General features: G+C 42.0%; 3 protein-coding genes and 1 long non-coding RNA gene across 7 annotated transcripts in view; 1 reads left to right on the top strand and 3 right to left on the bottom strand.

Annotated features, from left to right (window-relative positions):
- hoxb3a (homeobox B3a) overlaps positions 1 to 27,427 on the bottom strand; it is a 108,619-nt gene that overhangs the window by 78,974 nt on the left and 2,218 nt on the right. The window contains exon 1 of one of the 4 annotated variants that reach the window (XM_086287836.1): positions 454 to 1,036. The exons of the other annotated variants lie outside the window; for them this stretch is intronic. The gene's annotated coding sequence lies outside the window, so the exon portion shown is untranslated. Of the gene's footprint in view, positions 1 to 453; positions 1,037 to 27,427 lie in introns of those variants that run through there. 4 annotated transcript variants of the gene reach the window in all.
- Positions 10,418 to 13,829, bottom strand: hoxb5a (homeobox B5a). Its single transcript, XM_086287841.1, has 2 exons — positions 13,010 to 13,829; positions 10,418 to 11,710 (listed from the first exon to the last, which is right to left on the bottom strand). Exons 1-2 carry the CDS (start codon positions 13,689 to 13,691, stop codon positions 11,463 to 11,465), a joined length of 930 nt encoding a protein of 309 aa, XP_086143967.1. The 5' UTR covers positions 13,692 to 13,829; the 3' UTR covers positions 10,418 to 11,462.
- LOC147331648 (homeobox protein Hox-B6a-like) lies at positions 17,102 to 20,842 on the bottom strand. Its single transcript, XM_086287832.1, has 2 exons — positions 20,041 to 20,842; positions 17,102 to 18,386 (listed from the first exon to the last, which is right to left on the bottom strand). The coding sequence occupies exons 1-2, from the start codon at positions 20,612 to 20,614 to the stop codon at positions 18,106 to 18,108; spliced, it is 855 nt and encodes a 284-aa protein (XP_086143958.1). The 5' UTR covers positions 20,615 to 20,842; the 3' UTR covers positions 17,102 to 18,105.
- Positions 21,039 to 25,535, top strand: LOC147331647 (uncharacterized). The gene is made up of 3 exons (XR_015128705.1): positions 21,039 to 21,147; positions 22,879 to 23,017; positions 23,561 to 25,535. It is a non-coding gene; the product is annotated as an uncharacterized LOC147331647 (long non-coding RNA).

The following is a 27,427-nucleotide window of genomic DNA, read 5'->3' as shown; positions in this document are numbered from 1 at the left end:
TCTTGGATATGTAAAACCTCAGTCACCCTAAATTGTATAATAAAATGCACTCTCAAGTAGGATAGATCCAAGCTTAATTAGGCTAGCAAATTAATAGCCTGGGTATTGAAAGGAAATGTAGCTCTCACAGATGAAACACACAGTTCATGTCCCCGCAGTGTGACGTGCACAGCCTCCAACAGTCCGAAAATATGAATTGATAAGGTCACTATATCGTAAAAAAAATTCTTGCGAAGGGTGAGTAGGGTGGGGGGAGGGGAGGGGGGGGGGGGGGGAGAAGGGTGGCAGTGATTGAAGGTAAGGAGGGGGTTTTGCACCAACTCTTACACGTGGTCTTCCCCTCTTCCCTGTGGGCAAAGCACCTGCCACACAAATACACGGTGCGAGTAAAATGCGGGCATACACATATGCAGATGAGGCAGCTTGTTCTTCTACAGCGCGATTTGTACTCACTCTTCTGAAGCTCGCGGATCCTCCTTTCCGTTCTAGCGTCGTCACGTTAAGCTCAACCATTTTTTTATGTTATCATTATCTTCTTCTTCTTTACATCTGCAATAATTCGGCAGCTGCGTTCCACGTTTTTTCCCTCCGTACTGCGAAGCCTCCCTCCTAATTCAGCTTTCACACCTCAGTCTCCCTTTTCTCTCTCTCGCTCTTTCCTCTCTTTCGACGCCACAGATGTTTTTGACCTCTTCGAAAAAGAAAAAAAGTCCTTGTCGCTCACGAGCGTGCCGGCACACGGGCAGAGATAGACCCTGTGGTGAGAGTAAACAAGGATCTGTCAGACCAGCACGGTTCACAATCCGTGCCTAAATGCGGTGATAGTGTTAGAGCAAGGGCCAGTGTAATGGCGACAATCCAGCGCAAACAACGGCAAAGCTTCACCCTGCGACATCACAGCCAAGCGCTAAAAATGTTCAGTGATAAAGCACTCTTCTTTCCCCCATCACCGGTGGCCGTTCCCCGTGTTTTCCGGTCCTACGGGGAGCTGTTTGGGGCTGAGAGAGCGCGAGAGCAGGGCTTCTGTGAAGACTGTGGGCTCTTTAAGGCATTAAGTGTTGTGTGCGTGTGCATGAACTCAAGTTTTCAAATTAATCTGCCAGTTTGGCACACTCTTTGTTTAACGGGCGAGGCGTGTCACCCCGCGTCCCCGGTACGCATTTTAATATTGGTGAGACGCGCTGACCTCCCGTTCACCCCGAGCAAAGCCAAGCCTCTCCCTCTCTTTCTCACTCTCCCACTCCCTCCCCTTTCCCCACCCTTTCTTCTGCCATTTCCACCTCTCTTCCACTCCTTTCTGTGCCTCATCCCCTCTTTCTGTCTTTCTTCTCCTCCTCTCTCTCTGTCATACTAAATTGAGTTGGAGTCATTAATTCGAAGAAAAATGGCCAGTACATGTGGAGGAAGAAGGGGCTCTCTCTCTCTCTCTCTCTCTCTCTCTCTCTCTCTCTCTCTCACACACACACACACACACACACACACACACACACACACACACACACACAGTCTTTTCTTCCAGGATCATTTCTCCTTTTCCTTTTGTTGCATAGATATAAATAGTGCACGGTGTCATGTGGACCCAGATCGTATAACGACACCGCCTCTTCAGAGAGTTGTAAAAGAATATTTTGTCCAAACAAATGCAGTGCACTGTAGCGGGGTTCGTATAAACAGATGCCTGTATTGTGCTCAACGGTCTTGGAACCTGCGGACATGGGTATCAGGTGGATTTATGTTGATATTATTACGCTCTGCAAACCGCCAATAGATTCTTATCGAGTTCACTGCAGCCACATGTCCACAGAGCGCTGAAAATTTTTATCGGTAGAATGTAGGTTTCTGTTCGGTACCTGTTCAGTTTGGGTTATATTTTCGTATGTATCTGGATAGATAAGGACCAAGGCAAAGAAACTGGTACTTATAGACGGGCAAATGGGGAAGCTAGATTATTAAAACCGTTCTGCTATAGGCAGACAGGCGCGTGGGCTGCGACATACACTGAATTAATGAGGTGAACTCTGGATGAACCCAGAGAAACGCAACATTTTTGAACTGAGTTATTCCCCCATTACCTTCGGAGGATGTGCGTATGTGTACTGGTGGAAAAGACGAAAAGTCAGCCTGTTTTATGCCAAAGTTGATTCATTGTTTATTCTTTAATTTATTGAGAAAATCAGCTGTTCCAAGAGTCCAAATCCTTTCCCTCTCTACACTGCCCTGTTCTAAGAGAAAAGGTTCAGTTTAAGATTACTTCTAATCATCATCTTTAAGGTTAAATTTATTAGATTATGAGAAATGATTGAGCAGCATCTCCCGAGTTGGACGAATATCCGAATGTAACACTGCAACAATTATTAAATTTCCCTAGATTTTCTATAACAACTTTAGTTCATTTTATATTATTATTATTGCTGTTATTATTAGCAGCACCGGAAAGAAAGAATGAGAAAATGAAAAAGACGTGTGGGGGAAATCCAAGCAAACGGTACAGGACGTTAATCTCGCAAAGGAAAAATCAGATAAGGGGAGTAATATTTTTTTGGATGTAGAGCGAGATAAGAGTTTGATTGTTTTTTTGGGTTTTTTACGGGGCTGTGCCTATAAGACTCCGGAGAGGAAGAGCTCTGCTTTACTAAACTTGCATCCTCAAACACACATCAACATGTCTTAGTATCAAATATAAAACCCCTGCTTGAAGACCACATATGTTATGCAAGTGAGCGCGCGCATGCACGCGTGTGCCAAATATTCAGAAATCTTTAAATTTATTGCAAACGGTATTAAGGGTAATTCATCTCAGTATAAGGGTGTAAAAAAAGAAGAAAAAAATAACGTGAATACTTGAAACAAACTCTAGCTGGTGTGAACAAAATGTGTACCAAACACCTGTAATCCCCCCAGACATCCATTTACCTCCTCCCCTCCCACCACCTTGACTCCTCCATTTTCTCTACCCGCCCGCACATTATTGTTGCAGGAGGAGCTTTGCTGTTATTACTGGGGAAGAGAAGGCAAGGTCAGGCCTTCGCCTCTCCTTTGCCTCCTGCTATCATTTCTCTCATCCGTACCCCCTTCCCAACCTCGGCTACTCTGACTCCCTCCCTCCTCCGTTTTTGCCTTTGACATACAGCAATTGGTCCAGGATGGAGTGAGTGAGTAGAGACGAGGGCGGAACTCACGCAAGACGGTGAACTTTTGACCCTTCAACTCAGTGACCCTGTCTCTGCAGGCTGGGTAGTAGCTCGGACATCCAGTTTTGTTTTTCTCTTGATAATAAGACTCCTCGTCTTTGCCCTGGGCCGGAATAAGACGGAGGAAACCTATAGTAGCTAAAGGCTATAATAACTTGCTTGCTGGACTGAATGTTGCCTGGTTTTGTGTTTTTACCTGAGTCTGCTGCTACTTAGCAATGCAGTTTAAAGGAAATGATAATTAAGTGCTTAAATGACATTTTTTTTATCTTACTTTTTGAACCTTACACTTAATGGCACAGGCTACTTGTGTGTTTTTATACAATCACCATCAATCAGCTTCAGAGAAGCGCGACCGCTCTGACAGTTGTGTATTTTAACTGAGAGAGAGATAGACGGGAGGTTGTTGCAGGTTATCGTCAGTTAGGATTCAAAGGGATGCACGTGCTGGGAGGGAGAGAGGTACAGGCAGAGCAGGGCAGGGCACGTGGGGGTCTTTTGAGCTCATTCTCGTCCTCCTAGTGGTCTAAAGCGGGCTCTGGTGGCGGCGCAAGAGAGCTGCATTCTCAGGAAAAAATATGACCTCCCCAGGCATGTTGAAACCACAGAATGGAGGTAAATAGAAAGAAGAGTACAACCTCACCACCACCCAAAGCGCTCTAAAAATATGAATTAGCACAGAAGGCACAGTAATTATTGGAATGGCAAAACGCCATTGTGATGGCAAAACGCTTGATGGTGACACACTGATTGTTGCAACAAGTTAATGTGTATATTTCCTTCATTATACATATGTTGCATGTTATTATAAGCTACTTCCTATCTGCTGTTATTTAAATGCATACTTCTCCATTATGATAACTATTATGTGACTGAACTATCTAAAATGATCGCAACTTCTATACATAAAACTTTAACAAAATTAAATTATATATTTGAAAAGAACAAATATTGACATAACCTGAACTTTCTCATAACCCATTGCCAAACAAGTCCGTTCTGGTGTTACCCGGGCTTTATTCAAATTGCACAAAGGGCCACTAATAAAGGCCTTTTTAGTGCAAACACTTAGGAAGTCAGTGAGAGCATCTTTCTGTTTATTCCCAGCATCCAGCGCTGATTGTAGGTGCCTTTCAGTGACTTAGACAGGCTATTTTCAATTAGCAACTTTAAATCCAAAATGAGCGCTGGTTTTATGGCTATTGTATTATTGGTAGTGTGTTTAATAGTCAACCTTTTGGTGGTGGGTTAATTGAACGGTCTATTTGCCCAGTGCTCTGCCTGAAATTGTCGAAGTTTGACGTTTGGCTTAGGCAAATTTCCCTTTTTTACCATCAAAATGGAGAACACTTTAAAGCAACCACCTGTTCATTCCACCCGCCCACTATGTTGGTGAGGTAAATATACATACACTTGAATTCTGTAAAGAGGGGGGGGGGGGGGGGGGGGGGGGGGGAGGGGGTGTTAACGCTGACCTGCAAGCCTTTCTTCCTCCAGAGTAGAGCCAGGTCAGCAGACAGGCTCTGCTGACCTGGCGGTGACTTCTTGGTATGCATTATTCATGAGGCTTGGCCGCGTGGTTCACCCCAAGACTATGCTGAAGATATTAAGGCCGCAAATGCCTATTTAAATGCAGCGCAATCACACCAAGTGACACGAGGGAAGAAAAGACACAGGGATTTGCGGAAAATGGGCAAAGGTTGGCAGTTGGATTTTGTTGTTTTTGTTTTTCTTTCAGTTATTTATTTTATAACTTTGTCTCACAAGTCAGTGATTTCTTCACAATTTGAATATTTTCCCATGCTCAGCCCCCCCCCCCCCCCCCACACACACACACACATATACATAGCTCTCTCATGCCCTTCCAATAAATCTACCAAACACAGCAAAACACACCCCACTTACTCCTACACAAAGCAGCCGCTCTCACACAGACACACACACACCTTTGCAGCGCAATGGGAAGGAGAAAAAGGGCCGATCGCATTAGTTACTCACCTCACTCATCATCACCAACACACAGGCTGTAAAGCCAAACTCAGCGCCTTTTGACAGTTTGGACAGGTTCAAAGGAGCAGCAAGTCTCTACACATAATACACATATTACACATAATACTGAAAAGAAGCGCGTCTGTACACTGGAGCTGCCCTGTGTACATAAACGGGAAACACACACACACCAAAAACAAAGGAGCCCATACAAAGCCATTGCTGCGCCTCCCCATGTCATAGCCTCTCTCGCTTACCCGGACAAGAAAAGGAACTACTTTGTGTCACGCGTGTCATGTCCTGTCCCTGCGTGTGTACAGGTTATGGAGCTATAGGGAGAGTGTAGGCTCTTGGTGCTAAAGGGAGGTGTTCCTGCATCATCACTAAAAGGAGGAAATTGATGAAAAATGAAATAGGGAGGGTTTTTTTGCCTTCCTGTTTACCGAACTGAAACTTCCTCAAGGACCTAGGCCGCTCCCTAAACGCTCGTGTGTATGTATTTATAAACCAACGGAAAAAGGAGGAACATAATAATAATAATAATAATAATAATAATAATAATAATAATAATAATAATAATAATAATAATAAATAAAACAAAATAAAACGGACCTACATTAAATTACATTACATTACATTTAAATAAAATTCTTTTAAAAATAAAAAATCTTCCTTATTTCTCTGTTTTTGGAATTACGTTCGACTGTGCTTAACTGCGCCACAAACTAAAAATGGCTTGAAATAAAAACCATTGCGATTTTGGGAAACATTCTATTATTTTAAGGTAATTAATCAACTACATTTTTTTTAATTAAAAAAGGAATTCATTTGTTTTATCAGATAAACGTTTACAGTGAGGGAAAGAGCCTTCTTGCTTCACTCCCCTATCCCAGTCTTCCTCCCTCAACCGGTGCTTCAATAATTTATGGCATCCCAAACATGACTTTAAATAACATTCTTGTGACGCTCGTGAAAAATCATTGCGATGGCGAAGGGCAGCGCCAGGAATCCCCAGACTGAAAATACATCGGGCCAACCAGCCAGCCGGACTTACTTCGCATGTAAAGTGATCATAATAAATGAGAGTTTGAGCGGAGAGAGGGACTTCCGAAAAGTGGAATTCTCCTCTCTTATTAGAGCAGCACAGAGGCCACAGGATTAACTCTGTGGTGGTGGTAGGTAGGAGAAATAGGCTCGTACTTGAAGGAGCCTTGTATGTATAAATATTGTAAGAATAGGTTTAGTTCAGGTTTACTTCCACTGCAAAACACTTTGTAAAACAGAGTGGAGAATACTTCCTTTGAGAGGTTTTATTAGATTGAAAAAGCAGACAAAATAACTGCTTAAAAATAAAAAAAATCAAACTACAGCATAAAAAATCCTTCTGTGAACAGATTACATTTTGTCAGAACATAAACAGCGTATCTTGGCCTTGTTCTGCTTTATTCCAAATTATGGTTTCTTAATGTGACATGTTTCTATTAAGCGTAATAATAACTCTAAACAGATATGAATTTTTTTAGCAGACAGCATTTTCTCTTGTGCCTGGGAATCATCTTCCTCATGTTGTCACCGTCTTCAATGAAGAAATCTGTTCATTTTATGGAGTTATTATGGCGTCGCTGACGCCATGGCGATCTAGACCAGTGGACACTGACCTCTCAAAAAAAAAAAAAAGAACTGATAGAAACAAGCTTGGACTTGATATGTATCGAAATTTGAGCTTCAGTTAAACAATTTACACGATGGCTCAAAGCAACAGGGTGAGTGCGTGCACGGGGCAGAGGATGGCTCGTGTGACAGCTTCAGTCCCACTCTAGACAGAAGAAGAGCTTGATTTGGAGGGTCGGAAAAAGAGCTATACAGTTACCACTCTTCTCCTAGTTTACTCACAACACGACCAGCTTGTATATTTCTTGATAAAATTGTACTGGTGTTCACCAACTAAAGGTTTAAACTACGATTTTCCGTGTCACAAATAAAACAAATGTACAATCCTGTTCATTTTAGAGGATAAACTATGGCTATATGCTATAGCGTGCTAAATCGATTAGTTCGCGTTGTATTTTGTGTGAATCTTATGTTCTGATTGAATAAATCATGTTTGTGTCATCTACCTTCGTTAACATTTCCTTAAAATATGCAATAATTCTGTTCTGTCAAGGACCCGTACCAGAACTCATTTCTTTACGAGTATTTATTTGGGTATCCGTTTAACTTAAAGACTGATAGAGGCTTGCTAGCTTAAGTAAAGCTATCATGTTTTGGTTTGGTTAAATCTAAAGTTATATTTTCATCAAGGGTGCTTTAGTGTCATGTGATGAACGCTTAGCTCGTATTAGAATACATGTCTGATGTTGCATTTTTAAGCGTCTGTATTTGTGTCAACAATTTCACCAATATTCGCTCCAGCGCCTGCACCTGTGAAAGTTGGTAACACTTTGGTCAGAGTAAAATAACTAGTTTGGGGTCTGGCAGGTTTGGGTTAATTTACCAGCATTTCCGTGTGTGTGTGTGTGTGTGTGTGTGTGTGTGTGTGTGTGTGTGTGTGTGTGTGTGTGTGTGTGTGTGTGTGTGTGTGTGTGTGTGTGTGTGTGTGGCGTGTGGCCCAAGCCCCGGCGTAAAACCAATACCTCTAAGGACTTAGTTGGCGAGCCTTGTTTTCATCTACAAAGCTGTTTCACACACATGCATCCCGCATTAAAAATAGAAAAACATGGGGGCAAGGTCTTGTCCCCAAGAACGCCTATCAGCACAGCCTGTGTATACACGCCTGCGTGTTCTTCTCCATCAGTGTAGTGGCTGATTTTTCCAACTCATAATCCTTTACAAAATCCATTTTACGCACACTTTGGCCGTGGGTAAAAATGTTATTTGATCACAGAATGAACGGAGTGAACATATGAGTCAGAAGATTTTTATGCTTTCAAAGATCACATAAACCGAAATCTGCAACATTTGCTGTTCGGTGTGATTTCATTAGCCTTTCAGCTAACGTATTATCAAAATAGTTCAAGTAAATTTGAAAATGCAAAATAGAAGTGGTAAAATAGCGCGCACAGGTTTTCCGTCTTATTTTCCTAAAGTTCAGCATATAACCCACATACACACAGATTTAAAATCACTGTATGAATTTAGTCTCTTTGTGTTTATTACCAACCACCTCTCCCCACAGTAAACCAAGTAGTAATTACCATTCTTACTTTGCGCGTCATCATTATGCACAAAATGAAACGCGTATATGCGGGGATACTGGCACATACAAAGACAATTCTAATCTTGCGTCATCTGTGAGGTAATAACTATCGGACGTCCCGAACCGGCGACGACAAGGACTCTCCGAGTCTCTCCGAGTCCTAATTGTCGCTGGCAAATACACCGGAGCTTGGCGGCACTCCGCCAGCGCATTAATACCCTAGAACTACATAGTGAGTGACAAGGTAATTATACCCCCCACCTCCACACCCTCCCCCGCTCTTTCTCTGTTTCTCTCTCTCTCTCTCTCTCTCTCTCTCTCTCTCTCTCTCTAACACACACACACACACACACACACTTTACCGACTCCTCTCCCCACTTAGCCCCCACTTGCAGACAGCCGTCACTACTTACTGTGCTGTGAGTCCAAGCTCTTTCTCTCCGGCGTCCACAGAGCAAAGCAGAGCGGAGATCAACGGTCTCTGAGTGTATTGTGAACCGGAGCTGGAGTAGCGGCCAGTAGTAGTGGCCTGCTCTCTCTCACACACACATACTCCCTCTCTCCCTTTCTCTGTCTACTTTACTGACCTCTTTAGGATCCCCGTGAAGCAGTTAAACCGTCACTTGCTTTGGAGAATGCGAAATATATAGTACATTGTCAACTCCCCAAAACCATAAAACTAAGCTTATGGGACCCCACGTGACTGCAAGCGAACCAGTGAGAGGTATCAGTCTGAGTCCAGGCTTGACCTTTACGATCCAACTTGGAGATAAAAACCCTTATTTGTTTGACATGTAAATGTCAAAGCCGCCTTCTTTTTTCTACAGTTTAGCCCAACGTAGAAGGAGGTTAGCTTTAAAAATATATCTCAACACACACAGAGGAGAAGCAGGAGATAGAGGCTGTGTCCAGCCCCCACCCCAGCAACTCAGAAGGAAAGCCTTGTAGGAGTAGGGAAACGGCAGCACCATGAGCCGGTGAGTTTAAAAGTTCAGTCGCTTGTTTACAGGAGAGGAAACTTAATTTGCCCGGGAGTAGCCTTCGTTCGGGCGGAAAGGAGAAAAAGTGACCAATTTGTCCACCGCGGGTAGTTTGTTGTCTTGTCAGAGTTGGTCAGCAGAGTCGAGAACTGATTTGTGAGTGTGTGTTCTGTGTATACTTGTATTTGTAATTCTCTCTGTTCTATGTGTGTGTTGACCACTTTTGATGTTCATCACATATAAAAGAAAGAAAAAGAAACTGTCAGTAAACCCAGTGATTCTGTTTGTGCGTGCGTGTGTGTGTGTGTGTGTGTGTGTGTGTGTGTGTGTGTGTGTGTGTGTGTGTGTGTGTGTGTGTGTGTGTGGCCCCCTTAGTGATTGCGCGCTTGATGCTCACAATCATGCTTGATGTGTTGCGTCTTTATGCATGGTGTACCTATTGTGCATTATATGTCAGAAAGTGCGTTAAAAAACTACAAAAAGAGGCGAAAATAGACACTTAAACTTGGATTGAAGAGTTAAGCCAGATCTACATAATGTAAAATCAAACCACTTGATTTCAGCCTATATTGGAAGTCAGGTAAAAATAGTAAATGGTTTGATATTGTTGGCACAATACATAATACTGCTTTAGTAAATAACCACACACGCCACTCCTAACTATTGAGGCACATTGGTACAGCACCTATGGATATGCAAAGAGAGCAATTTGGTGTTCGGTATCTTGCCAAAGAAGACTTCCGCGTGCAGTTTGGAGAAGCCACAGCCACCGGTGTTTGGCAACTGATGCCAACCAAAGCCCCAGATTTGCATAAAGATATATGATATAAATATGGTATAGATGAGGTAATATGTAAAAAACGATATGTGTTCGAATCACTTCTTCAGTATGTTATACAAACACACACACACACACTCACACACTCACAGACACACACACACACACACACACACACACACACACACACACACACACAAAGCCGGTATCAATCTAGATTTCCCTTAAGCTGTTTGTGGAACTGTTTCTATTATGAGCAGTTGCTTCAGTCTTTCTGTTTAATGAGTACAATGAACTTTATTGGGTTTCTTGTTTGCTTTTTTTGTTTTTGCTTTTTTACTTGAAGCTACAAACAAATACAAAAAGCTCACTGGCAGACAGGTTACAGGCCTTAATGGACGGTAGCCATTAGCCATACACACACACACTCATATAAACACGAACTCGCATACTGCACCTACAAATAGCCAACTGGTCACATTTAAAAATGTCAATATATATATATCTATATACATCATTTGAGAAGCATAGAACCGATAATTACAATTATAATAACAATATAATACAGTTCAGCTTTTTTTGAATAGTAGAGCTGTACACAACTTTTTGGATGGATAAACAGATACAGGCAAAGTGATTTATTTTAAGTTTCAAACTCGGACACGCACACACACACACACACACACACACACACACACACACACACACACACACACACACACACCCTTTCTGCTTCAAATAGCGCAGAATTTAATGGTAAGACAGCGAGTATAGTGGGTTTGGGGTAGGCGAGGGTATATACGTGCCTTACTGGATGTAAATAACTTACAATAAACGCTCACATGCTAACTTTTCTAGAAAGCACTTGGTCAGTTACAAAAATTCACACTTGACACATAAAACGATACGTAGACATTAAACAATAGGTAGGTAGCAATGTTGTAAGTAGGTAGCATATTTATCCGTGACTCCCCTCCTTTTTTAAAAGAAGACATCATAAAGAAACACTTTTTTTGTTACAAGAGCAAGTACCACAGTCATGATTCTTTTTTACGTTGCCCTAAAACACCAAAGACCGACATACCGAACAAATGAAAAGTGCTGCGCTGCTGTACAGTACTCTTAAGTGTTTCTGATTACATTTTGGAATATTTTTTCTTCGTCTTCGTCTTCTTCTTTTGCTGGCCTCTCTTTTGCTGTTTTCTTCAAGTTTTTTATTTTTTTTATTTCTGGTTTGTTTCTTCCCTCCTCCAGGGAAGCGTGTACATGGTAGTATCATCTCTAAAGAGATGAACGAAGACAGATTCTGGTTTAAAACAAAGATATTTCTAGGGTTGGAAGGCGCTGCCAGCAGTGGCGAGGCTCATGCTTTTCAATTTGTTGTCCTTCTTCCACTTCATCCTCCGGTTCTGAAACCAGATTTTAATCTGCCGCTCCGTGAGGCAGAGTGCGTGCGCGATCTCTATCCGCCTCCGCCGCGTGAGGTACCGGTTGAAGTGGAACTCCTTCTCCAGCTCGAGAGTCTGATAGCGGGTGTATGCCGTCCGTGCCCGTTTCCCGTCGGGGCCCGTCATATCTGAGGGTGATGAGAGGACAAAGGGCTTTTAAAGATGCGCCAACACGCGACAGAAACGGGCTGTTATTGAGTCCAAAAATAGAGTGCGCAATATATAGTCAGTATTTTACAGCGCTCTAAAGTACACTCCAGTATAAGATAACTACTTGAAAATATCAATCTAAAGTCAGGAACGCCTCTGTTAGGGTGATGTTTTCTATGAGTCAAAGGATTCTCATAGACTGGAGCCACAGGTGTTTGTTTTATTGTATCAACCTCTAACGCCCCCACGCATACACAAGGAATTAAACTTACTGTTTTATCAAAATCACCGAGCGTAAAGGGAGACAGTAAAACTGTCCATCATCCTAACCACAACCTTTCTTGACACATTTTATTTCTGCTATTTCCATTCCACAGCCTGGGTTAAAACATTTGCTTTTATCTGTCACATTACTTTTTTTTTTCCCTTTTTAACCACCCGTCTTCACCATCACCTCTCTATATGCCCCATTTTTTTACACCCTTCAGGGTTTTATTGCCCCGTCCTCTACCTCACCTTTTTAATAAAGTTCCCATCCGTAATAAAGCTTCACTTTTCAAAGGAGCAAGCCGCTTCCAAAGCCTTCCTGGCCTCACTTTCTGCTTCTTTTTTTCTTTCTTTGCCCGGCTCTGTCTGCAGCTTCCCAGCCCTGTTGAGTTTTTCTTCCCTTCGTCTCTCCCCTGACAGATTTATGACGCTTTTGTGGAATTTGCTAAAATAAAAAAGAGGAGACAGAAGGGGCAATTGTCCGGCGTTCCTGATTTCTAAAACACGAAAATGTAATGGGAATTTTCTACTAAGACGTTTTCTGGGGTGTATTGCTTCGATTTTTTTAGATCTTCATATCAGTATTTAAAACACGAATACATAATTTAAAATGAAAGCATCAATATTAACACAATGCGCACGATTAAATGCCATTCATTTGAGATTCATAATCTTGACAACTGATTTCTGACTGCCACACGAAAATGTGAAATTGACGCAGTAGAAAAAAGTCTGGTAAGGTGCAGAGAAAAACGAAGAACCGTGGCTAATTGGGTATCTTCCTGCTGTTCTCGAGCATCCACTTTACACAGATCAAAGCAGCAATAATTCTGCACAATCATTAATGTGCATTTTAAGAAGCCCCGATATAGGTACAACAAGCACTGAACTGTTACCAGTCCCATGTGTCAACACGGAGGCTATTCTGCTGAACCAGTCATATGAATGTTATCGCCCGAAACTTCTAGGATACATGGAAAATAAGTTGTAAACACAAGAGCAATGTGTACCATGACTAATGTGTAGCTTTCTCATCCAGGGGAATATCTGTGGTGTCTGCGCCTCACTGCCAGTGTTGCCAGCGGCTGATCCCGTCGGACCGCCCTCCTGCTTATGCCCGGTCCTGGGTGGCGGATTGCTGGCGTGACTGGTGTCCCGGTTATGCTGCAAGTCCTCGATCTCTGGTGACGCGTCATCCAGCTCGGTGAAACGCTGCACTGTGCCGCCACCGCCGGTGGAGGAGGCGGAGGACAGGTTTGGTGAGCTGAGATTACCGCTTCCTGCTTGATCCGAGCGAGGAGACGAACTCCGGGCGCCCAGTTTTGTGCTTTCGTTGCCGGGTGACAGCAGGGAGTCCGCCGCAGAGGCGAGGGAGCAGCTAGATGGTTGTCTGAACCCCCTGTCCGGGGCCGGGGAGCCGAAACCCCGCGAGTCCCCACCAACTGAGCCGCCCCCGAAGTGTCCTCCAGCGTTGGCGGTACTGTTGGTTCCCCCTCCCCGGTTAGTGACGGTCAGGTCCATGCCATTGTAGCTGTAGCCGTAAGAGCCCGTCGCAGGGTGCATGGTGGCGGAGGAAGAATCCCTGTACGTCCCGCCGTTCATTGCGCCGCTGCTGCCTCCATAATTTAGCAGTTGATATTCGGGGCCATTTGGGTAGCGCCCCGAGAACGAGTTTACAAAATAAGAGCTCATTTAGGTTGTTTTAGAGACTTGCAGGTTTATAGTTGAGTACTAAGGGGCGCTTGATTTGTTAGATTTCTCTGGGTCGTTATAACGCTGGTACTTTCAACGATTTATGATGTATTAGTGAATTATGGCGTTGCACTGTACTTCGTTTTTAGCTATGTATGCGCCGTCCAAATATGGGGGTGGGGTGGTGTGTGTGTGTTGGATGGAGGGGTGTGTGTGTGTGATGGGGGAGGTGAGGGGTGAGGCGAGGGAGGAGAGAGAGACACACACGTAGTGAGGAAGGAGGAGGGGGACGGTCACGTGCTTTTGTTGACCAGTCGTAAATTCTCGCCGATGACTTTAGAGAGGTAATTTATGCTCTGAGGTTTCAAATGATAAAGATTGGGCGGGGGAAGCTTTCCCTCTCTTTCTCTCCGTCTCTCTCTCTCTTTATTGCTAGAGGTGTCGGGGGTGAGCTCAGAGCGCCACCTACTGCAGATATAATTTATTGTACAGAAAGAAGTGTTAAGGGAGAAAGGACACACAAGAGTCCATGACATATCCATGCTATAAAAAAAAAAAACATTGTGTGTGTGTTTGTTCATCACTCAGCTCTGTTAACTGACCTTTTGCTTAGTCTCACAATTAAGAGCCGTAAGAACCGTAAAATCAAACGTTAATAATGAACACCATGGTAAAAAAAAATAGTAACTAGCCTTTCTCCACATACATCTGATAGCTGTTGATATTTATCCCGGAGTTCTACCAAAAAGCGGTCTCACCGATAAAATACACGTGTTTTTTTTTTTTGTGTTATGCAGTGTTTCGACTTGCTGCACTAATTGTTTGTACCTCAACTTCCGGCACAGGTACAAAACACCAGTAGGAAATATAGTGCAAAATATCACAAAAATTAGGCAAAAATAAACAAACAAATAAATAAATAAATACATCACAGACCAAACTAAACAGTCAACACTACAAAAAATGTTTGAGTTATGACAATTCGACTGGCCTGCGACTGTACATTCTTTCTTTCTTACTGCAAGCCTTCTTTGCAGCTGCAGACGAGGAATGTTAAACCTGATCTGTGACGTCCACACTGGATGGAAATCTGCTGATTTATGATTTGTTGATTCCCGGGTTTGGGTGCATTTCAGCCGCGGGAGTGCTTGTGTGTGTCTAAGCGTTTGCGTGTTTGAAGTAGGCCTCAGTGTGCACTCGGGTGTACACGCTTTGTTGTAACTCCGGCACAGCAGCTAGAACAGGCGACAGATGAAGAATTCCAGAGCTTTGTGTGTATGTGTGAAATGATACAAATGGATGTGCTCAGTGGGGAAATGTGTGCAGTTTGCAGGCCACATTTCAGAGTCTCGGCTAAAGAAACCAGCAGTTGGAATGGGATTCATCTTGAATATTACAAAGTAGCAGGCACATTTAAAACACACGGGCAAGCACACATAACAGCAACATGGGGTTTAAAGCCACAAAAGACCCAGCTGTCACACTCCTCTCAGCACACTGCCTTTGGTATTTATAGATCAGCACAATCGCGCTGAATTTGTTCCATGAAAGAGCTCACTGAACGAAAAACATTTAAATATTTCAATAAGGCCAGTTTGAAGACAATCATAATTCAGTTTTAGCATAGAATAAAACTATCTGTCCGTCCGTCCATCCATCCATCCATCCATCCATCTCTTTTCTTTCGCTCAACCTACCTATCTCTTCAGCTGCACATGTTTTGCGTTTACTTTATGTTATATTGAATTTGTCGCATTCTGAGTAAGAATAAAGGAGGGTCAGAATTTAAGGTATGAGCCCAGATTAGAGCACATTTTGCAACCAGTGCCTGCGCACAGATGCAGTTCCTTTTATTCTAATAATCTCATTCAAAGAGCCACGCAGATTTCAATATGCTTCATTTTTGGAGATTTTGATATTTTAACCAATTATAGATTGTGGTCTAAGACAAACTCTTTCTAACTAATGTTCAGTTGTCTTAAACAGACAAATAAACAAAAAACAAACAAACAAATTTTCTTCTTCAAAATTGAGACTTTCAGTAGAGAACAGCTTTCAGTAGAGATAGAAAGAACAAAACAACATGAAACATTTCCTCTTCGTTTTTCTCTCCTTAAAATATGTTAAACACCAAGCACGTATGTGCCATATGTAAAGACGAGCCCCCCTGATTCACAGTAAAACCATTTCCACTGTGTTTAACATAGAACATCTGCCAGCACGTAGTCATACAACTGATTCAAAATGGGAACGAAATCGCCAATCGAGTCATATCCACAACACAAAAAGAAACCAACGTACACTGAATATGTCTGTGCTGCAGAATACGCTTTAATAGATTTTCTCTTGAGGTCATTTCATTGCGAGTCTCACTATATTCTCAATTTGTCTCTCAAAGTATTAAATTCAAACATAACATAACTAAAAGTATCATTAATTAAATCACGTGAAAGCTTTAGTTCTTCGCCTCGCACAGTGGCGAGGCTGGTTTTTCTAGGTGTGCTTATTAATTATTTACTACCAGCTTATGCCATCTTTGTCTTGGTAGTATTCCAACAGGATTTTTTTTTCTAAACTTAAAATGTGTATTCGTTAGATACATGCTATAATAACAGCACTTGCTTGGTATGACTTAAGACCGTCAAATAATAAATAAATAAATACCTGTTCTCTGTTATGCTTATTATGTGTGTTATTATACCCATAACTGGAAAATTCAGAAATATATCTTGAATGTTCCGAATGAAAAGCCGGCAAATGAAATCATTCTAAAGTAACTCTGATTTAGACCATATTTGTCTTTATGGTTTTCATGTTTCATGAGATAAGCTAATGTGCAGTGGTGTGTGTGTGTGTGTGTGTGTGTGTGTGTGTGTGTGTGTGTGTGTGTGTGTGTGTGTGTGTGTGTGTGTGTGTGTGTGTGTGTGTTTGCACCCGCATCAGTGAAACTTCCAAGATGGATACAACGCGCCGGTCACTCAGGGGACAAGTAGAGTTAAAAGGTCACGAGGACATTGTCCACTTTGTCTGCGTGAAGTGTGTGTCTATGTGTAACGTGTCTGGCTGCAGGGCTCGAGGAGAGGTCAACTTTCTCTGCCTCGCTCTGGTCATCATTTAGTTTGAGCCCGCCATCAGCAGCTCACTCTCCTCGTCGCTTTCCTTCCAGATCGTCGCGTGCGCCTGTTTGGCCGCAGCCTTGCGTTTAACACCAGTAAGAGGCTAAAAGGCTCAAGCGTGTTAAAGTTGTCCTCTAAATCATAAAATAAACCAATCTCAAATCCAGTAATGTTGAGTTTGACTAACCTTTACTGCGCGTTAATTAATGTTAGAATAAATGAAAATTCATTTCATGCCCCAAGACACACACAAACATACCCTATCCCCGTTATAAAAATAACCTTTCTCCATAAATTCCTTTACATTTTATTAAACATTTGTCATAGGTAGTATATGTGATTACTTGACAATAACACATAACCAAAACATGTAAAAATCGATAAAATATACACTTTCCTGAATGTTTTAGGTAGTTTGGCGAATATCATCAGTAGGTTAACAACCGCAACCCCACCCAAAGCTTCAACAGGTTTCCCGATATTGAAAAATTCCCCTTAACCGTAGTTACATTATTTTCACCATACAAGGTGTTTTTCCCTTGCTTATTTCTGTACAGTTTAAATATGAACACCATAAGACATACATACCTCCAATAGTTTTTCCTCCCTTCGTGTATATGCAGAGCATACTTGCACGTGTACTTAAAGGTATTAAAGGCTACACACATTTACAAATAATAAGAAACAAAATCGGGAAGGAAACAGCCGGAAGTCAAGTTCTAAAGCCCCCAAAACAAGTTGTAAACCCTAAAACAAGTGCCTTACATGATGTCTTTGAAAGAATAAAAAATAAAATGAAATAAATTAAATATGCATAGCCATAAAAAAGTACAGTAAAAAAATCGGTAGGCGGAATGCAGCAATAAATTGTGTTTCAAAACTACTTGTGGCCTTGTGTTGGTGGCCTTTAAAAAAAGTGTTCATTCATCTATTGTATTCTTTAATTTAACGCCATGTTCCTTTCCCCTCCCAGGTTTTATCGTATCTGTCCCTTTCCACAGTTACATAACCCTTGCTATAGAGTGTTTTACAAATTATTACCAAATATAAGACCACTCAAGTACAGCCTACAGAAAGAGTTGATGTAAGAGGGATAAAAATAAATCCCCCCATTCCGTTGTTTCACCACTGCTCAGGTGAGGAAAAGAAAGAAAGAAAGAAAAACAACAGAGAGAGAGAGAAAAAAATGCGGGGGGTGCTCTTGAAAAACTTGGAGGCATGAGATTAATCAGCATGTCTTCTCTTTTATTCTGCCCTTCCTTTTACGTGTCTTACATTAGTTTATTTTTGGTCCTGTTTTACTCAGTCCGTTTCTCCTCTTCATCTGCACCGTTCGCCGTAGAGGAAGAAGAAGAGGATGTAGAAGAGGAGTTGATCAGCTTGTTCTCCTTCTTCCACTTCATCCTCCGGTTCTGGAACCATATTTTAATCTGTCGCTCCGTGAGGCACAGCGCGTGCGCAATCTCGATCCGACGTCGCCGCGTGAGGTACCGGTTGAAGTGAAACTCCTTCTCCAGCTCGAGCGTCTGGTAGCGGGTGTACGTCTGCCGACCGCGTCTCCCGGGGCTACTGAAGGTCCCTGAGAAGCAAGAGACAGATACATTTGAACCAAGATAACAACACTGAGGCGTTAACTATTCTGTTAAGAAAACGTTACCAGAAAAGTTCATCACATGCATATTCTATTCTATTCTATTCTATTCTATTCTATTCTATTCTATTCTACAAGTTTCCACAACAGTGCCTGTTTAGTATTATCAAGGCTATTTGCCCCCGCTTAAATTAAGAATTAGTAATGTTCACATTAAAGAACAATGCAGACGATGGCTGCCATCTAACAATGTGCGCCATCCCTTAAGGACACTGTTTTAATGTGAATTTAACATTGTTTTACTAAAATGTTTACTTACTCTGACTGCGAAGCCGCGGATTATTTTTGGCTTTGTGAAAAGTGAAAACTTGGATTTCTTATTTTGTTTAATAAAAACAATAACAATCATTCTACAGGAAAGTTGAACTTCATGGTTTATGAAACACGGAGAATAACTATGTTATATAATGTTGCTGATGGTAAGTAGCAGTAAATTCAGAAAATAAATTCCCATTGTGGTGTGTATACACCGATCTTCACTAATAAGGCAATTAAGGCAACTTCAGTTTATGTATTGATTTGAAAGTAAGAGCATGGATTGCATGCCACAAGCTATTCATATCTAAATCCAAATGACCATAAATAACTCTCCCCTCTCTCTGGCTACTATTTGCACCTTTAACTGTCATTTATAACGCGCTCTTTGTTTTCCTCCATATATATTTATTTGCGGCGAAGTATGTTACCACCTCATCTGTCATAACTCGGAGTGTCCTGCAGGGCTTTACAAAACACTAGCTCTGCATCATCTGCTATTACTCATTCTACCCTCAACAGGCCGTTTTTCTCTCTTAAGGATGGTTTGCAGCACAGGACAGTGTTTAACACTTTAGGTTAAATCATGCAAGAGTGCAAAAGCACAAACTTTTAGGAGAGCCGACTAAATGAAACTATTTCACATTATTTCCGCCACGGTTTGCCTCACTTTCACTTTAAACTTTAGGCTATATCTATATACGATTTGAATCAACAGTGAATAACACTGTCTACGCTGCGGAGGCTCAATAAACGATAAGATAGAAAAGGTCAAAACCAATAATAGCAACAGGAAATGTGATATATCTTTATCAGCACAGAAAAGAAACGTTAGCAAAAACAAAACAGTATTTATCGCATCCTATTGGTCATGTCTCAAAGCAGAGTATGTCTGAGAGGAAAAGCGTTTTCAAAAATAAAAGAGATGAACTATTCAGACACATTTGAATAAACGAATGACTAATAGAGTGTGGATATTTAGACTTATCTCTGTATTTCCTCTATATCTACATCATTAATTTTTTTTATCTGCTCCTTGTTTTCCCCCACACTTTGCTTTACTTGGTAGCATCGTCACGGGTCACACAGGCTACAGTAAAAGGACCCGCAATGCAAACAAACCCGTTTTATGACGGACAATAAAATACAGCGCACATGACGGACTGACAGGTCAACAAACGGGGATCATAAAGCAGCTTCTGTGGCAGGAGGAGGGGAAAAGGAAAGGAAATCTAACAGAGGCTGACAGAGGAAACAAACGTCATTTCTATGACTGGGATCATAAAATATGCAAGAAAGAGAGGAAGAGGAAGAAGAAGACACTCACCGTTGCAGGCGTTCATCCGCTGCATCCATGGATAAATGGGCACTGACGCCGATTGTTTGTCTTCCATCGTTTCTCCGAAAAGCCCCTTTGCACTGAGCCCTACGCACTCTGTTTTACGCTGCACGCCGTCCTGACTGAGCGCGAGCTGATGCTCCTCCAGAGCGCACGGGTGTTCCTTATCCCTGTAGAAACTCGTGGCTGCAGCTGCGGCCGCCGCTGCCGCCGCTGCCGTGGCGTAGTCGCAGGCACCGGTTCCGGTCGCGCCCCCAACACCGACCCCCGCCGCTGCTGCTGTCGCCCGGTGTCCGGTATATGCTCCATTGGCCGCCTGCTGGTAGTAGGTGGATGCCGGGTACGGTTTGTCCTGGTGTGCGCCGGGTCCGCCGGTGCTGTATGCCACAGCTGCGGTAACGGCTGCTGCCCCCGGGTAGTGCCTAAGCGGGTGGTCGGCGGCGTATCCCGATGAGTAGAGAGGTATCTGACCCAAAAACGACTCTGCTGCCGCCGCCTGCCCGCTTCCACCCGTTCCCGGTAGCGTCACCGGGAAAGAGGAGTTGACAAAATAGGAATTCATCAGGAGAAAGAAGAAAAAGAGGAGAAGCCGGAAAAGAGGAGAAGAGGAGAGGGGAGGACAGGAGGGGACGAAACAAACACAATAACAACGTTCACTCGATGAAGAAGGAGAAGGAGGAGGAGTAGGCAGAGGCTAACGGCTAGCAGCTAACGGTTCTCCCTCCCGTCCTGCTTCCTCTGCCTTCCCCTGCCTGCACTTTATGATTTGTTGTGTTTTATAGCCGACAGTCCGACGGGCTGCCGCTATCACTTAGTGTATCGCAGATTGGGAGGAGGGGGGGGGGGGTTGTATTAGGTGGGCTGAGTGCCAGTGTGGGACGGAGGGGCGTGTGGAGGGTGGGGGGCAACAGAGAGAACCTCTCCGTGTGTGTATGCGATCGGAGAACACGGGACGGGGCGAGAAGGGGTATCGGGTGGGGGGTTGGAGGGCAGACACCAGCTGACCTCGAACTGACCAATGGGACGCGTCTGTGCCTGGCATTCGTTCGCTGTTTTCCTTTCGTAGGAGAGGAAGAAGAAGAGGAAGAGGAGGAGGTCTGGGAACTACCGAATACACCCCCACCACCACACACAAACACGCTCTCTTCCTTTCTTTCCTTTTTAATTCGTATCTAATCTCTCTTTCTAATCTTCCTTCTGTTCCCGGTGACATTGCGCAATCACACCGGAATCCTCGACGCGTTAAATTGATTCTTTTCTCTCCCCGTGTGTCTTCCTCCGTCTGTTGTTGGACCCATAAAAACCAGCAGTTCTCACACGTATGCGCGTTGTCCCCTTGGGGTTGGGAGAGAAGGCAACCGAATAATAAAATATGTTTCCCGGCGCTTTGGAGATAATACCGACCGCATTAAAATGAATTTGTGGAGCGTAAATCACAGCCGGGAACGTGCGCGCGTCTTGTGTGTGGTGCAGTGTGTGTGATGCTAGTATTAGATTCAGCCTACTATATAATATGGGCCATGTAATTGGAGTGTTGTATATTTGCAATTGGTATATCTGGTGATTGGGTAGTTTATGTCCCCTCTTCGGCCAGTGTGTGTGTCCTACTCCTATCGCAGGCTGCTATTTTCTAAAGCAGAAGACTAATTTAGTAATTTGGAAGGGATTTTCGGCACATAATCTGATAGTTAGAAATGTAGAAAAAAAAAAAAAATATATATATATATATCCATATATATATCCATATATATATATCCACACATACATATGCTGCTATAAGAGTACCATAAGACTATTCAGTCAGAAAAATGTAACTCCTATACTGTGCCAGAGGGTGCTGGGTCTGATCAATGTGTGCAGTGATTTATTATTTTCCTTTTTTCTTCTCCGGTGACACTGATTAGCCTGAAATGTAAAACAAAAAAAGAAAAGAAGTATTTTTTCTTTCTGCTTTTTTTCTTAGCGTCATCTTGACACTCATTAGACCCACGCGCCTGAAGCTCTTTCAATATATATATGGCCACGTCCATGTTTATATTGAACCGAAATATATTGCATTGTTTAAAAAAAAACAATTAGAATGAAGTCTTCGAATAAAAAAACGCCGTTATTATAGATTTGTTAGTTTTACCACTAACAAAAAAAACATACTGCATTACTACTGTAAAATTATATTATATTTTTTTCTCAGTTTTACACTATATGGAACGATAATTATAAATGTAGAACGATAATTATAAATGTAAAAGAAAAAAACATAGCTAATGGGTACACTAGTGTCACAAATTATTATTATCATCCCTTAGAATAATAAAAACTAAATTTACACAGACACATTTTGCACTCTTTTCGCAAAGAAACATTAGAACCTCCCTTTCCTTCTTCAAAATTAGAGAGGAGAATAAATAGGGTCGAGCTGGGTGGAGGGTGGGGGTATTTCGGCGTGCTTTTCATTCGCGGTCACAAACGGAATATGTGTCGCTGAGGTCGTAAAATAACCGCAGTCATAAATAAGTCGCCCCCCCTCTCGGTGTCTTTCTGTGCTTCCTCTACAGGCTCTGACTTGTCTGAATGGCCAAACTGTAGACAGTTTGACTACCGATAGAGACAAAGCCTATTTTTACTTTTACTTCACCTCCCCACTTCATCAGTTCCCCCATCTCTTCGTTTTAAAGTAATACTGTTCGTCGTAGGAGGACAAATATGAAATTTAATCCCCGAGCCGCGCGTTCTATGCAGGATTACACAAACTGATGGAGAATCTGTCTTCTGAACTTTTATTTTGACCTCTCGCTCTCTCTCTCTCTCGCTCTCTCTTGTTGGCAGGACGCTCCGTTTCCTCTCCACTTTGTGGGAACGGGAAGCAACAGCATTGTGTTGGAGCTGACTGTGGTGTAATCATTAATGAGCACTAACAGTCGGGACAGGACAGGCATGGCCTACAGCCTGGGACACACACAAGACGGTAATACTATTATTATATATACAGCCTATTTGCATTAGCACGGTATTAACGTGATTGTGGCTTTGGTATTATATCTGTGGTAGGCCTATACCAGCACCAGCCCACAGAGTAAATATGAAGAAAGAACTTTGAAAAATACAAATAATAATAATGATAATACTAATAATAATATAAAGGCAGAATCATAGCTTTTCCTGATTCGAGGTACAGCTCTGCTTAAGCTAAGAATATTGTCAAGCCAATTGAAGTGTTGGTATAGTAACATACCGAAAGTTTTGTTACGAAGCATCTATGTATTTTATATGACAATTTTTGCAGAGATTAGCAGTTTATTTAAAGTATAGATTAATGTAACATTTAAGAATAACTTCAGAGGAGATCTCACGAACTTGTAGTTTGGTTCTAATGCTGGAAAAGCAACATGAAATATCATCATCTTATCATCTTATATCATGTGACTGCATGGAAATATTCATAGGCAACACTGCATGATGACATTGTCCTCCATGTTGCAAGTGGACATATATTTATGTGTCATTGCAGATGCAATTGCAGTTGGGAGAAGCGAGTGGCAGACGACACGAAAGAGCAGAGCAAAGAAAAAAACGACCTAAACTTTGGAAACATTTTGCTATTTGAGAACCGGATGGTTGGTCCCTGTGCGAGTGTGTGTCAGGGAGAGGAGTGGGGTGGACATAAAGGAATAGCAGAAGGACATAGTCTGCTTTAAAGCTAGTAAAGAAGTCACATTTTATGTCACGTGACCTTATGCTTTGTTGCGTTTTACTGCCTGATATTTCCTTGTGTTGACGGGGATATTGAAGTCTACCAAACTTTAACTTGCCGTCCACCAGTATTGAAAAAAAGGGAACGGGGCTGTGTACCGACGCTGCTGAGAGCATTACCATGACATTGGGTGTGCTAGACCTTTGTGCCGAAATTCAACGAATTATTTATTTGTGTAACTACAATACAAAATGGGAGACTTAAAAGACCACAAATAACATAAGCTACCTCGGATGGCCTGTTAGCTGCTTTAACCACCCCAAAATCAGTAGGCTAACAGCCTTCCAGTCATTAGCTATATAGTTATTAAGTTTTTACCACTGGTCCAACACTAATAACAGGGTAATGACAAGAAGCGAAATCTGTTTTAAGTATATGAATCATAATGACACAAATAAATAGAAACTGTAGAGAGATGGAATGGTCTAGATTATATCAGAAAACAAAGAAAGAAAAAAGTTAATATTCTGGGACATTCTCCCACGTTAAAAATTGGTTGGATGACAATTACAAATCCCATCTTTTTTCTAAACGGATATGCGTTTTAAGCCTGCTGTATTCCTGCACAGTAAATTTAATGGTGCAGCTTCAGAGTAAACAGCCGAGAGGCGCTGAAGGAACTCCAGGAATCCGGGAAACTTCAGAGATTATCGACAATTAAAGCTGAAAGAGTCAGGCGGCTGCTTTATGGCTTTATGGGTCCCTTTCACCTTTTGCGTGTGTGTGTGTGTGTGTGTGTGTGTGTGTGTGTGTGTGTGTGTGTGTGTGTGTGTGTGTGTGTGTGTGTGTGTGTGTGGAAGGGGGGTATGTGCGAAGGAGAAAGAGAGAACTCAGGACTTTTATGGTTTTATGACTTTTTATGACTCCTTGTAAAGTCCGAGGAATGGCTACGAACTGAAAAACAGGCCCGCAGCAAAACAGCAGATGAACAAATGTGCTGTTCTCCGCACAAGTAACGAGCACTGTGCAGCTCACCTGTGGTTTATTTCAGCCGTGGCAGTGAAAGGATCGATAGCATTTCACGGGTTAAATAATTAACCGTCTATGAAATTAAAAATTCACTGCTTATCCTACTAAATTACTCTTATGTGTCATTTTAGTACGAGTTATTTACAAAAAGGAGTTCAAAACTCTGCGCGCATCAGACTGGTCCTTGTCTGGCAGAGCAGACATTTTAAGTAGGTGGTCTGTTATAATGTCATTAATTTAGATATTTTATGGGTTTTACTCATGTCAGGAAAAACGGGGACATTTTTTGATATAAGTAGAATACTTTCGCTCTTAGGATCGTATAGAAGATTGCAGAAGTTGTGATGCTTGGAGATAAAAAGTTCATGTGTTCAGAGTTTAGATACATAGAGCTTCTATTGCTAATTCTCTTGCTCGGTGTGTGTGTGTGTGTGTGTGTGTGCGTGCGCGCGCGCGAGAGAGAGAGAAAGAGACCTCTTCTGCTGCACCAGTTAATGACAAACTCCAAAAAACTGCCTGACTAGTACTTTCTCTTGTTTAATATATTAATCGTTTCCAGGCAGCGCCAGTCGACTCGCCGCGTCCTTCAGGGTACTGTGAGCACGCGCTCCAGGTCAGTTCACTGGACTATTACCGGTGGACGCGAGCCCTCAGCCACAAAAGGCCTCGGGACCAGTTAAAGTTTAACGGGTGGGTGAATGCAGCATCAGAAAGAGCCGCATATTTTTCGGCTAAATAAGAAGACTCGAGCTTGATTATTCAAACTGTGTTGTTCGACATTATTTGGTCAGACGAATAATAATAATAATAATAATAATAATAATTATTATTATTATTATTATTATTATTATTATTATTATCTGGTACTATCATCCTGGCAATCGTTATTCTAACTGCACAGAAAATCCTGTCGAGGTATTTATCCGCTGCGCAGACCACAAATAGGTGAAGCGAAAACAAATGTTGTATCTGATCTCAATACTCTGAAATTGAATACTCAATTTAAAGTGAGACTATGCTAAAGTCATAAATTAAACAGAATGCCATAGTTTTCCCTCCATGAGGGTCTTTCAGATGATTACACACACGTTCACAACTGGAAACATATATCTGAGTGGGGCTGCACAACAGATTTACAGATAAGCGCAAGTGATAAAACCACAAAGCAAGGACGAATTAATATGCTTACACACACACGAACACGGTGAAGCCCATGCACTCACATTCCCTGCTTGCCGCTCTATTCCGAAACAGCCCTCCTGACCAATCAGCATAAATTTTGCATCCAGAATTACTTTTCCTTGAGCACATCCAGTGCTCGTGCACGCGCAAACACGCACACACACAAGCACAGCATTCTTCTGGGATTTTGTACACACACGGTTTTCTCCACGTTTCATTCAGCAGTGTAACAGCACCCAGCCTAACCTTGGCAACAAAGCAGGACGGAGAGAAACACCCGTTTCTCTACCTCAGTGCTACAAGTCGACCTTTCCAACCCTACATCAAAGACAAAAAAAATCTTCAGCATACACTCTTGTGAAAGCACACAAAAGCTTTTTGTGCCACTCGCTGGGGTTGACCTGGTATTATTTTTCCAGAGGTAATACATAAGTAAAATTGCGGGCATGGTTTTTGTAAATCGCATTGACACTGACCCAGGGATGTATAACTTGTGTTTCCGAGTCTTGAGAAAGAAGAACCTGTGTATGTGTCTATGTGCTCTTTGGTATTGTTGTTAACGGAACACTAGATGGCACCAGAGTGTCTTGTTAAGTGCGGACTCTGGGCTGCTCTGAAGCGTCATTGTAAGGACTGCCGTCGAACACAAACAGCCTCCGGATTGTGTCTGTCTATAACCGTTGCTCCCAGAGCTGTGTGATCACAGCTTTACAGGAAAACAGACTATTGGCTTCAACTTATCTACCAAAACAGAGAACACAAGACAGAAAAACACACATTGCTCGTACCTTATATACCACTCTCTAAATGTTACTGTCTTCATTTAGTATTATATAACAATTATATTTGTGTTAAATTATCCATTTTAGTTCCAGAATTTCAAGACATACATTAACATCTGTATATGATCCAAATTGTTTGACGGTTAAATATAACTACATCTGTAGTATGTGAAAAATGTATAACTAAAGATGACACTTCTAAATATGGTAAATAAGACCGTAAACATCTCTCGAGTCCGTGATTATTAATGCACACACATACATAAACACACACGCATACTGCTGTTCTAAACCTAGTCAATGATTATAATAATAAAAATAATACTACACTGCTGACAATAATGAGTGTCAATAGCTGATTTGAGATTCTGCGTGGTCTTTCTCTGTTCAATAACCTCAATACTATATTGATATCTGCGACAAAAATATAAATATTTTAGCATACGTGTTTGTTAAAACCCATAAGTATGCTCAATGCATTTCAGTAAAGTCATGTTTTTAAAGCAAATGTTTCACGGTACCTGGGACCAAAAAGAAATTCAATTTCAAATTTAATTAAATTTTATCTATACAACGCCAACTCACAACAGTCTCATAAAGGCGCTTTATATTGTAAGATAGGCCCTACAATAGAAATGCCTTCTAATCGCAAACAGATTTAAAAAAAATATACATAATTTATTATACATTT

The sequence above is a fragment of the Aulonocara sp. 'chitande type north' Nkhata Bay genome, linkage group LG4 (assembly GCF_057382095.1).
Source record: "Aulonocara sp. 'chitande type north' Nkhata Bay isolate Kocher_YH1m ecotype deep benthic linkage group LG4, A_spYH_male_GT1.1, whole genome shotgun sequence".
Taxonomy (NCBI): domain Eukaryota; kingdom Metazoa; phylum Chordata; class Actinopteri; order Cichliformes; family Cichlidae; genus Aulonocara; species Aulonocara sp. 'chitande type north' Nkhata Bay.
The sequence above is the reverse complement of the archived record's forward strand: the minus strand, read 5'-3'. Positions and strand labels throughout refer to the sequence as shown.

Bases quoted from the DNA above. Each gene is read 5' to 3' on its own strand.
- hoxb5a (XM_086287841.1), bottom strand. From the start codon at position 13,691: ATGAGCTCTTATTTTGTAAACTCGTTCTCGGGGCGCTACCCAAATGGC. The intron at 11,711-13,009 runs GTACACATTGCT...CATCACCCTCAG, and splicing joins AAAGCTACACATTAGTCATG to ATATGACGGGCCCCGACGGG.
- LOC147331648 (XM_086287832.1), bottom strand. From the start codon at position 20,614: ATGAATTCCTATTTTGTCAACTCCTCTTTCCCGGTGACGCTACCGGGA. The intron at 18,387-20,040 runs GTGAGTGTCTTC...CTTGCTTCTCAG, and splicing joins GCGGATGAACGCCTGCAACG to GGACCTTCAGTAGCCCCGGG.